The 14,540-nt window shown below is 50.3% G+C and overlaps 1 protein-coding gene across 16 annotated transcripts in view; it reads left to right on the top strand.

The window, feature by feature from the left end:
- The first annotated feature begins 13,226 nt into the window (after nucleotides 1-13,226).
- The window catches only part of LOC110510856 (kin of IRRE-like protein 1), a 52,302-nt gene continuing 50,988 nt past the window's right edge, over nucleotides 13,227-14,540 (top strand). For 14 of the 16 annotated variants that reach the window (XM_090226504.1, XM_090226491.1, XM_090226488.1 and 11 more), the window contains exon 1: nucleotides 13,236-14,003. In XM_090226504.1, the coding sequence (XP_090082630.1) occupies nucleotides 13,964-14,003 (40 nt within the window). In that variant the 5' untranslated portion in view covers nucleotides 13,236-13,963. Of the gene's footprint in view, nucleotides 14,004-14,540 lie in introns of all 16 variants that reach the window. The other 2 variants (XM_021592094.3, XM_090226509.1) reach the window with 2 other exon arrangements.

Genomic DNA, 14,540 nt, shown 5'->3' with positions numbered 1-14,540 from the left:
AAACTAAACACACGGTGTGTGGCGTTGGTAAGAAGACATTTTTTATTCCACTTGAACGTTGGATCAGCTTTCCAACCAGTCAGAAGCGAAAGCACCATTTGTAATTGCAAGGCTCCGCTTCGGCATTCGCCGACGTTGACGTTTCTTTTTTAATTGACCCCAGGTCAAATAGGGACTGAGATAATATTTTGTTAAATGATTCTTATTTCCCCGGGAATCGCATTTCCATATAACTTCATTTCATGCTTTATTTATAACCCTTCTTGCAATTACCATGGAAACGACATCTTAACTGCCACCCTTTCTCTCACTGAACAGTTTAGTAAATATCAAACTATATTCATTATTAATAAACCCACAGCCGAAAAACCCTCTTTTTATATATATATATATATATATATATATATATATATATATATATATATATATATATATATATATATAAATAATTCACACGCTGAAAAGCTTGGGGACTATGGGTGCCCTCCATTTGATACTACAGAGACCAGCTTAATTAAGAGCATTGCTATGAGTGACACTAACACATGCTGGCTGCATCAGAACTGTCTTCTGCTGGAGAGAAGAGTTGTTGTTGATTCACAAGTCACAATCGCAACTTGCCACCAGGTGACAGTCTTTACACAATGGATGTTGATGTTTACTACAGCTGGTGTGAACCCCCCTCGGTATTAGGTCTTCCATTAACCCCCCCCCCACACACACACACACACACACACACACAAACTCTCTCTCACACACACATAAACTCTCTCTCAAACACACACAAATTCTCTCTCTCTCACACACACACACACACACACACACACACACACACACAGACACACATTTAATACACCCACACAACATAGGTTTGATCTACACAGCTGCTGCGGCCTTAAGGCAAGCTGTTTCTTACATCAACATGTGTTTGCTGGCAGGGGACCCTGACGTTTGCATTACAGCACGGCAATAAACAGTGACTGAGGCCCCAGGGGTTATTAGAAAACTATTGTTTGGGGAAAACCCTTTGAGCTTTGAATGTAATTATTGAGTAGTAGAACAACATTACCGTCCAACTCTGACATACAGTATGTTTACGGAAATGATTTTAAATTAGCAGGAAAGGACACATCTGCAAATTACCACCCTCTATTCTGACTCATGTTGGGTCCATCATTCTCTCACATTGTTTAGTGCCAGACTCAAAATCTCATATTTCCTAGTGATCTCTTTACACAGTAATTATCAGTAACCTGAGTAGTGAGAATGTGATAGGCTAGATCAGAGTTGTGTGGGAACGTCAACAGGGATTGTTTGAGCCAATGCCTGGGCATGGGCAATCAATCAGTTAATTGATTGCCCCTTTATTGGATGAATCAATGGTTAAGGAATAATTAATGAAAAACAGCAAAGTAGTAGGCTAGTCTATAAAAGAGAATGGAATGTGGTCCTGTGTGGCTCAGTTGGTCAAGCATGGCACATGCAAAGCCATGGTTGTGGGTTTGATTCCCACAGGGGACCTGTATGAACTCAATACTGTCAGGATAAGAGTGTCTGCTAAATGTAAAACATTGATGGATTTTTGGATACAAATCAACCATTAGGACTATGTTTGGAGAAGCATGCTGCCCAGTTTTTGTGCGGTGCCCAGGCATTGAATTTGAGGTTAAAGCATTATTGGTAGAATTGCAGAGTTCCACATAGGCTATGCAGAGAAAGTATAACTCTTCTTTTCTGGGGTCTGACAGACATAACTCAATACCATCAACGTTTTCTTCTCCAATTCCAACTATGATGGGATTAGTCTTTTTCATCCTTATGTTTCAAATCAATATTTAGACTACAACTGGATGTGTTGGGTATAATATGAATATGTTGTCATTTATAATCTAGTGAAGTTAGATCTCTAAACTTGTTTCAATATATACCCGTATGGGAACCTAAACATAAATAAGCCACTTGAAAGAGAGTAAAAATGTCATTAGTTTGAAATAAAGTAGAATTTTAAGTAACATTTAAGTGAGTATGCTAAATGCCCCCAGGGCAATTAATGCAATTCAATGGTACCTATATTAGCATTTTCCAAATCATGTCCAAATCATCTATAAATAACTTATTTGAGTTCCACAATCAATTTTGAGATACTTTAGGATGATTTGGACAGGAAGGGTGAAAATAAAAAGAAGGCCATATATCAAAACCTCTTCATAGTGTGATCTGTTTCACCTGTCTTGTGCTTGTCTCCACCCCCCACCAGGTATCTCCCATTTGTCCCCATTATCTCCTGTTATTTATACTTGCGTTTTCTGTTTGTCTGTTGCCAGTTTGTCTTGTCCCGTCAAGTCCTACCAGTGTGTTCCCGTGTTTCCTGTGCTCTAGTTTTGTATTTCTTAATCTTCCCAGTTTTGACCTTTCTGCCCGTCCTGACCCTGATCCTGCCTTCCGTCCTGTACCTGCCTGACTCTGATTTGGATTATGACTCATTGCCTGCCTTGACTTACATTTTGCATGACTCTTGTACAATAATAAACTCTGAGTCTCGTACTATCCGCCTCCTGTGTCTGCATTTGGGTCTTAGCCTGAGTCCTGATAAATAGTGAGGATAATAATAGTGAGATGTATAATGTCATTTTGTTAATATATTTGATTTATTTAATTCAAATAAGACACCTAGCTTTTAAGAGTCAATTACTCAAAAATTCTAAAATAAAACATAGTGTCACGACTTCCGTCGAAGTCGGTTCCTTTCCTTGTTCGGGCGGCGGTCGACGTCACCGGCTATCTAGCCATCGCCGATCCACCTTTCATTTTTCCATTTGTCTTGTCTTGTTTTCCTACACGCCTGGTTTCAATTCCCTCAGTATTAGACGTGTATATAACCCTCTGTTCCCCCCATGTCTGTGTGTGGAATTGTTTGTTGTTTCGTGTATGTGCACACTAGACTGGTTTGCGCTGGGTTATGTCAACCCATATTGTGTTTAGTGTTCTTAGTGCCTTGTGTTTTGTTCGCCGAAATAAAATGCTCCTTTGGCTACCCAACTTCTGCTCTCCTGCGCCTGACTCCCTTACAGCCAGTTACGCATACCTAACAGAATTCCTCACCCGACCATGGAGTCAGCAGGAGCAGGTACCCCGGTAATAGGAGTCGAGGAGCGTGTCAGAGAACACGCGGCGATGCTACAACATCTCGACGTCGCGATGGACCGCGTCATTCAGACCATGGACCGCTGTGAGAGACAGCGTCCCTCCAGCGCCTCCACCAGCACAACAGGGGTTACAATTACTCGTCTCTCCTGTACCCGGTCCCAGTGGGATGCGTCTTGCCCTTCCCAGGGACGGCGGCATGGTGATGGGATGGCGGCATGGTGCCAGGGTTTCCTGCTACAGCTGGACTTATACCTGGGCACCGTTTACCCGGCTCCCTCGGGAAGGGAGAGGGTGTCCGCCCTCGTCTCGTGCCTCTCAGGGAGAGCTCTGGAGTGGGCTAACGTTGTGTGGGGAGAATGGGATGCAGCGTTGGATGACTTCGAGGAGTTCAACCGCCGCTTCCGGGCAGTCTTCGACCACCCGCTTGAGGGTAGAGAGGCGCGTGAACGTCTCTTCCACCTGAGGCAGGGGATGAGGAGCGCCCAGGAGTTCGCCCTGGAATTTTGGACCCTGGCCGCAGGAGCAGGATGGAACGACAGGGCACTTATCGACCACTACTGCTGCAGCCTGCGTGAGGATGTCTGTTGGGAGTTAGCCTGCAGGGATACCACCCTCACCTTCGACCAGCTGGTGGACCTGTTCATTCGGTTGGATAACTTGCTGGTCACCCGCGAATGTCCAGAGAGGGCTCCGTCAATTCCCACTCCCAGCACCACAGCTCCGGTGCCTATGGAGCTGGGAGGTGCTGCGCTCAGGGAAGCCGGAGGAGGGGCTTTCACGTGTACCATCTGTGGCCGCAGAGGTCACACTGCTGGTCGGTGCCAGGTTGGTTTCTCTAGGGGTTGAGGCAGCAGGCAGGGCACTCTGGCGTTGCCCCAGGTGAGCCTGCACCACTCTCATCCAGAGCCCTCTGTTGTACACCTGTCTGTGCATGTTTACTTTCCTCAGTTTTCCCCGCAATTCCCAGCATAAGGCGCTCGTCGATTCAAGCACAGCTGGGAATTTTATCGACAGAGCATTCTCCCATAGGTTAGGGATCCCAATTGATCCGGTGGTTAGGCCTTTCCCAGTTCACACTCTGGACAGTCGACCATTAGGGTCCGGGTTGATTAGGGAGGCTACCATTCCCCTGGGCATGGTGACGCATGGAGGTCACGAGGAGAGAATCAGTCTCTTCCTCGTGGACTCTCCTGCGTTTCCCATGGTGCTAGGCCTCCCCTGGTTAGCTCGTCATGACCCCATCATTTCATGGCAACAGAGGGCTCTCACGGGGTGGTCACGAGAGTGCTCAGGGAGGTGTTTAGGGGTTTCCGTTGGTGCTACTATGGTGGAAAGTCCAGAAAAGGTCTCCACCGTGCGCATTCCCCCTGAATAGGCTGATTTGACTCAATTACCACCCCATCACCGGGGGGATTGTGCGATAAATCTCCTGGCAGACGCCGCACTTCCGAGGAGTCACGTGTATCCCCTGCCACAGGCGGAGACAGCGGCTATGGAAACATATGTCTCCGAATACCTGCGTCAGGGATACATTCGGTCCTCCACTTCAACCGCATCCTCAAGTTTATTTTTTGTGAAGAAGAGGGAGGGAGGTCTGCGCCTTTGTATTGACTACCGAGGCCTAAATCAGATCACTGTGAGGTACAGTTACCCGCTCCCTCTTATCGCCACTGCGATTGAGTCAATACATGGGGCTCGCTTCTTCACCAAACTAGATCTCAGGAGAGCTTACAACCTGGTGCGTATCCGGGAGAGAGACGAGTGGAAGACGGCATTCAGTACGACCTCAGGGCATTATGAGTACCTCATCATGCCGTGCGGGTTGATGAATGCTCCATCAGTCTTCCAAGCCGTTGTAGACGAGATTATCAGGGACCTGCACGGGCAGGGTGTAATGGTGTATATTGATGCATTCTGATATACTCCGCTACACGTGTCATGTACTGTCATGTTGTCTTGTCTCTGTCCTTTCCCTTCACCCTGTCTCCCTCTGCTGGTCGTGTTAGGTTACCTTTTCTCCCCCGCTTTCCCCCAGCTGTCCCTTGTCTCCTCTAACTACCCATTCACCCCGTTCCCCACCTGTTCCCTTTTTTCCCTCTGATTAGGTCCCTATATCTCTCTCTGTTTCTGCTCCTGTCCTTGTCGGATTCTTGTTTGTTTGTGTCATTCATGCCTGAACCAGACTGTCGTCATGTTTGCTGTAACCTTGTCCTGTCCTGTCGGAATCTGCCGGTCCATCTGAGCCTACCTATGTTTGGTAATTAAAGAAGCTCTGTTTAAGTTGATTCGCTTTTGGGTCCTCATTCACGCACCGTAACAGAAGAATCCGACCAAGAATGGACCCAGCGACTTCGGATCCTCTCCACTCAGCCGTCGAGATCCAGGGAGCGATGCTAGGCAGACACAAGCAGGAATTGTCTGCTGCTCGACATGCCGTTGAGACCCTGGCCACCCAAGTCTCCAACCTCACAGAACAGGTTCACCATCTCCGCCTCGATCCACCGGCCACTTCCAGGGCTTTCGAATCTCCGGAGCCCAGAATCAATAACCCGCCGTGTTACTCTGGGGAGCCCACTGAATGCCGCTCGTTCCTCACCCAGTGTGATATTGTGTTTTCTCTCCAGCCCAACACTTACTCCAGGAGCACTGCTCGTGTCGCCTACGTCATATCTCTCCTTATTGGACGGGCTCGTGAGTGGGGCACGGCAATCTGGGAGGCAAGGGCTGAGTGTACTAACCAGTATCAAGACTTTAAGGAGGAGATGATACGGGTTTTTGATCGATCTGTTTTTGGGGAGGAGGCTTCCAGGGCCCTGTCTTCCCTATGTCAAGGCAATCGATCCATAACAGACTACTCTATTGAGTTTCGCACTCTTGCTGTCTCCAGTGGCTGGAACGAGCCGGCCTTGCTCGCTCGTCTTCTGGAGGGTTTCCGCGCAGAGGTAAAGGATGAGATTCTCTCCCGGGAGGTTCCTTCCAGCGTGGATTCCTTGATTGAACTCGCTATTCGCATTGAGCGACGGGTTGATCTTCGTCACCGAGCTCGTGGAAAGGAGCTCGCGCTCTCCGTCGCCTCCCTCTCCGCATCACTACCATCTTCCTCTGCCGGCTCGGGTGCTGAGCCCATGCAGCTGGGAGGTATCCGCATCTCGACTGAGGAGAGGGAACGGAGAATCACCAACCGCCTCTGTCTCTATTGCGGTTCCGCTGGTCATTTTGTCACTTCATGTCCAGTAAAAGGCCAGAGCTCGTCAGTAAGCGGAGGGCTACTGGTGAGCGCTACTACTCCTGTCTCTCCTTCAAGATCCTGCACTACCTTGTCGGTCCATCTACGCTGGACCGGTTCGTCAGCTTCCTGCAGTGCCTTAATAGACTCTGGGGCGGAGGGCTGTTTTATGGACGAGACCTGGGCTCGGGAACATGACATTCCTCTCAGACAGTTAAAGGAGCCCACGGCCTTGTTCGCCCTGGATGGTAGTCCTCTCCCCAGGATTCAGCGTGAGACGCTACCTTTAACCCTCACTGTTTCTGGTAATCATAGTGAAACCATTTCTTTTTTAATTTTTCGTTCACCTTTTACACCTGTTGTTTTGGGCCATCCCTGGCTAGTTTGTCATAATCCTTCCATTAATTGGTCTAGTAATTCTATCCTCTCCTGGAACGTCTCTTGTCATGTGAAATGTTTAATGTCTGCTATCCCTCCTGTTTCCTCTGTCTCTTCTTCACAGGAGGAGCCTGGTGATTTGACAGGGGTGCCGGAGGAATATCACGATCTGCGCACGGTGTTCAGTCGGTCCAGGGCCACCTCTCTTCCTCCACACCGGTCGTATGATTGTAGTATTGATCTCCTTCCGGGAACCACTCCCCCCCGGGGTAGACTATACTCTCTGTCGGCTCCCGAACGTAAGGCTCTCGAAGATTATTTGTCTGTAGCTCTTGACGCCGGTACCATAGTCCCCTCCTCCTCTCCCGCCGGAGCGGGGGTTTTTTTTGTCAAGAAGAAGGACGGGTCTCTGCGCCCCTGCATAGATTATCGAGGGCTGAATGACATAACAGTGAAGAATCGTTATCCGCTTCCTCTTATGTCTTCAGCCTTCGAGATCCTGCAGGGAGCCAGGTTTTTCACTAAGTTGGACCTTCGTAACGCTTACCATCTCGTGCGCATCAGGGAGGGGGACGAGTGGAAGACGGCGTTTAACACTCCGTTAGGGCACTTTGAATACCGGGTTCTTCCTTTCGGCCTCGCTAACGCTCCAGCTGTCTTTCAGGCATTAGTCAATGATGTCCTGAGAGACATGCTGAACATCTTTGTTTTCGTTTACCTTGATGATATCCTGATTTTTTCACCGTCACTCCAGATTCATGTTCAGCACGTTCGACGTGTCCTCCAGCGCCTTTTAGAGAATTGTCTTTTTGTGAAGGCTGAGAAGTGCACTTTTCATGCCTCCTCCGTCACATTTCTCGGTTCTGTTATTTCCGCTGAAGGCATTAAGATGGATCCCGCTAAGGTCCAAGCTGTCATTGATTGGCCCGTCCCTAAGTCACGCGTCGAGCTGCAGCGCTTTCTCGGCTTCGCGAACTTCTATCGTCGTTTCATCCGTAATTTCGGTCAGGTGGCAGCTCCTCTCACAGCCCTTACTTCTGTCAAGACGTGCTTTAAGTGGTCCGTTTCCGCCCAGGGAGCTTTTGATCTCCTCAAGAATCGTTTTACATCCGCTCCTATCCTTGTTACACCTGACGTCTCTAGACAGTTCGTTGTCGAGGTTGACGCGTCAGAGGTGGGAGTGGGAGCCATCCTTTCTCAGCGCTCCCTCTCTGACGACAAGGTCCACCCATGCGCGTATTTTTCTCATCGCCTGTCGCCGTCGGAACGTAACTATGATGTGGGTAACCGCGAACTGCTCGCCATCCGGTTAGCCCTAGGCGAATGGCGACAGTGGTTGGAGGGGGCGACCGTTCCTTTTGTCGTTTGGACTGACCATAGGAACCTTGAGTACATCCGTTCTGCCAAACGACTTAATGCGCGTCAGGCGCGTTGGGCGCTGTTTTTCGCTCGTTTCGAGTTCGTGATTTCTTATCGTCCGGGCTCTAAGAACACCAAGCCTGATGCTTTGTCTCGTCTCTTCAGTTCTTCAGTAGCCTCCACTGACCCCGAGGGGATTCTCCCTGAGGGGCGTGTTGTCGGGTTGACTGTCTGGGGAATTGAGAGGCAGGTAAAGCAAGCACTCACTCAAACTCCGTCGCCGCGCGCTTGTCCTAGGAACCTTCTTTTCGTTCCCGTTCCTACTCGTCTGGCCGTTCTTCAGTGGGCTCACTCTGCCAAGTTAGCCGGCCACCCTGGCGTTCGGGGTACGCTTGCTTCCATTCGCCAGCGTTTCTGGTGGCCCACCCGGGAGCATGACACGCGTCGTTTCGTGGCTGCTTGTTCGGTCTGCGCGCAGACTAAGTCCGGTAACTCTCCTCCTGCCGGCCGTCTCAGGCCGCTTCCTATTCCCTCTCGACCGTGGTCTCACATCGCCTTAGATTTTGTCACCGGACAGCCTTCGTCAGCGGGGAAGACTGTTATTCTTACGGTTGTCGATAGGTTCTCTAAGGCGGCTCATTTCATTCCCCTTGCTAAGCTTCCTTCTGCTAAAGAGACGGCACAAATCATCATCGAGAATGTTTTCAGAATTCATGGCCTTCCGTCAGACGTCGTTTCGGACAGAGGTCTGCAATTCACGTCTCAATTTTGGAGGGAGTTTTGCCGTTTGATTGGGGCTTCCGTCAGTCTCTCTTCCGGCTTTCACCCCCAGTCTAACGGTCAAGCAGAACGGGCCAATCAGACTATTGGTCGCATCTTACGCAGTCTTTCTTTTCGCAACCCTGCGTCTTGGTCAGAACAGCTCCCCTGGGCAGAATACGCCCACAACTCGCTTCCTTCGTCTGCGACCGGGCTATCTCCTTTTCAGAGTAGCCTCGGGTACCAGCCTCCGTTGTTCTCATCTCAGTTCGCCGAGTCCAGCGTCCCCTCCGCTCAGGCTTTTGTCCAACGTTGCGAGCGCACCTGGAAGAGGGTCAGGTCTGCACTTTGCCGTTATAGGGCGCAGACTGTGAGAGCTGCTAATAAGCGTAGAACTAAGAGCCCTAGGTATTGTCGCGGTCAGAGAGTTTGGCTCTCCACTCAGAACCTTCCCCTTAAGACGGCTTCTCGCAAGTTGACCCCGCGGTTCATTGGTCCATTCCGTATCTCTCAGGTCATTAATCCTGTCGCAGTGCGACTTCTTCTTCCGCGATATCTTCGTCGCGTCCACCCGGTCTTCCATGTCTCCTGTGTTAAGCCCGTTCTTCGCGCCCCCGCTCGTCTTCCCCCCCCCCCCCCCATCCTTGTCGAGGGCGCACCTATCTACAGGGTCCGTAAGATCTTGGACATGCGTCCTCGGGGCCGTGGTCATCAGTACCTAGTTGACTGGGAGGGGTACGGTCCTGAGGAGAGGAGTTGGGTTCCCTCTCGGGACGTGCTGGACCGTGCGCTGATTGATGATTTCCTCCGTTGCCGCCAGGTTTCCTCCTCGAGTGCGCCAGGAGGCGCTCGGTGAGTGGGGGGGTACTGTCATGTACTGTCATGTTGTCTTGTCTCTGTCCTTTCCCTTCACCCTGTCTCCCTCTGCTGGTCGTGTTAGGTTACCTTTTCTCCCCCGCTTTCCCCCAGCTGTCCCTTGTCTCCTCTAACTACCCATTCACCCCGTTCCCCACCTGTTCCCTTTTTTCCCTCTGATTAGGTCCCTATATCTCTCTCTGTTTCTGCTCCTGTCCTTGTCGGATTCTTGTTTGTTTGTGTCATTCATGCCTGAACCAGACTGTCGTCATGTTTGCTGTAACCTTGTCCTGTCCTGTCGGAATCTGCCGGTCCATCTGAGCCTACCTATGTTTGGTAATTAAAGAAGCTCTGTTTAAGTTGATTCGCTTTTGGGTCCTCATTCACGCACCGTAACAACACGCGCCGAGCATGTGTCCCTGGTGCGCAGGGTGGTTGGCCAACTGTTGGAGCATGACCTGTACTTATTCCAACAGTCCGTCTCCTTCCTAGGGTACTGTAATTCCACCTCGGGGGTGGAGATGGAGAGTGACCGCATTTCAGCCTTGCATAATTGGCCGACTCCCACCACGGTAAAGGACGTGCAGCGGGTTCTAGGGTTTGCCAATTACTCTGGAGGTTTATCCGGGGTTTAGGTCAGGTAGCTGCTCCCATTACCTCACTGCTGAAGGTGGGACCGGTACGTTTGCAGTGGACAAGGCTTTTGGTCACCTGAGGGCTCTGTTTACCTCGTCTCCCGTGCTGGCCCATCCGGATCCCTCTTTGGCGTTCGTAGTGGAGGTGGACGCCGTGCTCTCTCAGCGCTCGGGTACGTCACCGAAGCTCCGCCCCTGTGCCTTCTTCTCGAGGAAGCTCAGCCCGGCAGAGCGAAACTATGACATGGAGGACCGGGAGCTGTTGGCTGTCGTCAAGGCTCTGAAGGCATGGAGACATTGGTTTGAGGGGGCTAAACATTATTTTCTCATCTGGACTGACCACTGCAATCTGGAGTACATCCGGGCAGCGAGGAGACTGAACCCTCGCCAGGCAAGGTGGGCCATGTTTTTCACTTGTTTTGTTTTCACCCTTTCGTACAAACCAGGTTCCCAGAATGTGAAGGCAGACGCACTGTCCCGGCTGTATGACACAGAGGAGCGGCCCATGGATCCCCACCCCAATACTCCCGGCCTCCTAACTGGTGGCACCGGTAGTATGGGAGCTGGACGCGGACATTAAGCAGGCGTTACGTGCAGAGCCCGCTCCCCTCCAGTGTCCCGCTGGGCGTCTGTACGTTCCGTCTGCTGACCGTGATCTATTGGGCCCACACGTCACCTTCCTCTGGTCATCCAGGCATCTGTCGGACTGGTGCGCTCTCTGAGTGGGAAGTACTGGTTGCCCACTTTGGCTAAGGACGTGAGGGTTTATGTTTCCTCTTGCTCGGTGTGCGCGCCGTGTAAGGCTCCTAGGCACCTGCTCTGAGGTAAGTTACACCCCTTACCCGTTCCACCTCAGCCATGGTCGCACCTGTCGATCGAGTTAACCAGGATGTGTGTAGGTTTCTGTGGTCTTATTGCCAGGACCTGCCAGGGGAGTGGGCAGCGTTCGTGCCCTGGGCAGAGATGGCCCAGAACTCGCTTCACCACTCCTCCACTAACCTCTCCCCCTTCCAGTGCGTACCGGGGTACCAGCCGGTTCTGGCTCCTTGGCATCAGAGTCAGACCGAGGCTCTTGCAGTGGATGACTGGTTCCGGCGCGTGGAGGAGACATGGGACGCCGCCCATGTTCACCTTCAGCGTGCCGTGCTGCGCCAGAAAGCCAGCGCAGACCGTCACAGGGGGACCGGGTCTGGTTCTCGACCCGAAACCTGCACCTCCGCCTGCTCTGCCGGAAGCTGGGTCTGCGGTTTGTGGGGCCATTCAAAGTCCTGAGGAGACTGATCGAGGTGTGTTACAGGTTACAGCTCCCCCCCGATTACCGTATTAACCCCTCGTTCCATGTGTCTCTCTTCAGGCCGTTGGTGGCTGGTCCGCTCCAGGAGTCTGAGGTGCGGGAGGTTCCTCCGCCCCCTCTGGACATCAAGGGGGCCCCAGCATACGCCGTTCGCTCCATACTGGATTTGAGGCGTCGGGCGAGGGGCCTTCAGTACCTCGTGGAGTGGGAGGGGTATGGTCCGGAGGAGAGATGCTGGGTTCTGGTGGAGGACGCGTTGGACCGTTCCACCGTTTCCGTCCGGACCGCCCTGTACCTCGCCCTCGGGGTCATCTCCGAGGCCGGTTCCAGTGCGCTGCTGGAGCCGCGCGTCAAGTGTGTGTGTGTGTGGGGGGGGGGGGGTACTGTCACGACTTCCGTCAAAGTCAATTCCTCTCCTTGTTCGGGCGGCATTCGGCGGTCGACGTCACTGGCTTTCTAGCCATCGCCGATCCACCTTTCATTTTTCCATTTGTCTTGTCTTGTTTCCCTACACACCTGGTTTCAATTCCCTCAGTATTAGACATGTATATAACCCTCTGTTCCCCCCATGTCTGTGTGTGGAATTGTTTGTTGTTTCGTGTATGTGCACACTAGACTGGTTTGCGCTGGGTTATGTCAACCTATATTGTGTTTAGTGTTCTTAGTGCCGTGTGTTTTGTTCGCCGAAATAAAATGCTCCTTTGGCTACCCAACTTCTGCTCTCCTGCGCCTGACTCCCTTACAGCCAGTTACGCATACCTAACAGAATTCCACACCCGACCATGGAATCAGCAGGAGCAGGTAATAGAAGTCGAGGAGCGTGTCAGAGAACACACATGGTGGTGCTACAACATCTCTGCGTGGCGAAGGACCACGTCGTTCAGACCAAAATGGATGTCTAAAATGGATGTCTTCCCCGATAGTGGGGGAAAGCGCCCCCTTTCTAAAGTTTCTGCTGTTATTGAATAACAACAACAAAAATATTCTGCCCAGTTTTTTCCCTTCAAAATGTGTTTGCTGAAGGACACCCAGTATGCACATATCTAAATCTTAGCAAATGTAGCTTTTTTTCTGTCAGAAAATAGACATTTCCCTTAAAGGAAAACTCCACCCCAAAACTATCTTTTGGTATTTGTTTCATTAGTCCATTGTTGAAATAGTCCCTTAATGTTTTGCATGTCAGCGATCAAGTTTTCAAGATATATAACTTTCAAAATACAGCAGGTATAATGCATAATTATCTGTACAGGTATCTCTGTATTTTGAAAGTTATACATCTTAAACACTTGATTGCTGACATGTAAAACAATGGGGTGTTACCATATCAACCGCTACAAAAATGTGAATTAATTATAATCCACATAATAATTCACATTCCCTGTTTCTGCAGGATTTTATTTCCTGCTGTAGGAAACTGGCTCAAATGAAGACCCTACATCTGTATAGCTCCTCCATATTAGAGAATCAACCCTTTTTTGCATATGGATGTTAATCCCACGGTTGCTCTGTCCCCTGTCAACCAATAGCGGGTCCCCGGGGGCGTCGGCCAGTGTACCCCTCGTCACTAGTTTGTGTTCTTGTCAATGGGAAAGGGGAGTTCTCAGCTCCAGCTCACAGCAGCCCCCCTTCTGAGATTTTGATATGCCTAAATTCAGAGGATCCTAAACAGATGATTGTCAGTGTGGATTATATCCCCTTGCAGACTGCTACGAGAAATAGAGGAGAACGAGATAGAGTGTGAGTGTGTATGTATGAGCTGCTGAAGATACAGGGAAAGAGCTGAGCAAGTGAGAGAGGGAGACTCGAGCGGAGGGGTGCGAGAGCAGCAACTTCATTGTGTTTAGACAGAACTGCGCGAGAAGCAGGACGGGGCGCAGCTCAGCATCAGTACCGACCGGAAAAAGAGAGAATAGCCTTCTGGATACTACTGTGGACAAACAGACGGTGAGATGTACTTCATTCAAAAACAGTCAGTTGCACCAACTTGAGAGGGAAGAGGAATACATTGATCGAACCGAGGATACATATATGCTGTCATACTGAAAAAGTTCCTAACTATGGAAAAATAATTCCTAAATGACTGTTTGCAAAGTTTTCGGACAATACCAGTGCTTTGAGAAGCATACGATTTCAGAGACAGGGACATCGCCCGGTACGTTTGATATACCCAAGCAGTGATATTGCTTTGCACGGCGGTGGAGAATAACCAGCAAGCGGCAGCCCTCACCCCAGTCGCATTGACGGAACAATAGATTCCCGTCCTACACTTTCGGGGGAAACAGCCGAACCGGAGACAGAAGACAATATAAAATGTTGCCGTTATACCTCGTCATTTGCCTTATGGGAACAGGTAAGAAAACCGTTCTTGTCACATTTTTTTTGCTGGTTGTTTTTCTGCGCTATTGCTATAAACTCATGAGATGCTCGCTCCGTGTTCCGTTCAGGGCGCGCTGCGTCAAACTGTAGCCTAGTCGATGCGCTGTGCTGACGGGGATGAGAGAGGATATCATATTGCGGCTCTGCTTTTGCTCCGAGGAACTATAGTTTGTCTTGAGATGTTGAGACAAAGTTCCGCTACTGAAAGAGCTGACCCGGGGTACTGGTTGAATGGCACTAACGCCGACCCTTACCAAAGCGCACAGTGGCGAGGTGATGCGGTTTTTGTTGCTTTACGCATCGGGCTATTTATCTGGTGTAGGCTAGGCGGGGTGTTTTTTTTGCTGATCGTTTGGAAACAGTCCATCATGTTAGTGCACGGGTTTCTTTGATATGCAGACATAAGGCTATAGACGATGCTAACAGATCAAAACTCGTGTAATACGGGATTGTTGCCATTGAGGTATGCGGTGACATCAGAAGTCGCTGTTGAAGCAAATGGTTTTTGTGT

Source organism: Oncorhynchus mykiss, chromosome 3, assembly GCF_057628025.1.
Source record: "Oncorhynchus mykiss isolate SJ-2025 chromosome 3, ASM5762802v1, whole genome shotgun sequence".
Classification (NCBI taxonomy): domain Eukaryota; kingdom Metazoa; phylum Chordata; class Actinopteri; order Salmoniformes; family Salmonidae; genus Oncorhynchus; species Oncorhynchus mykiss.
Note: the sequence above shows the minus strand (reverse complement) of the source record. Positions and strands in the feature narration are given on the sequence as shown.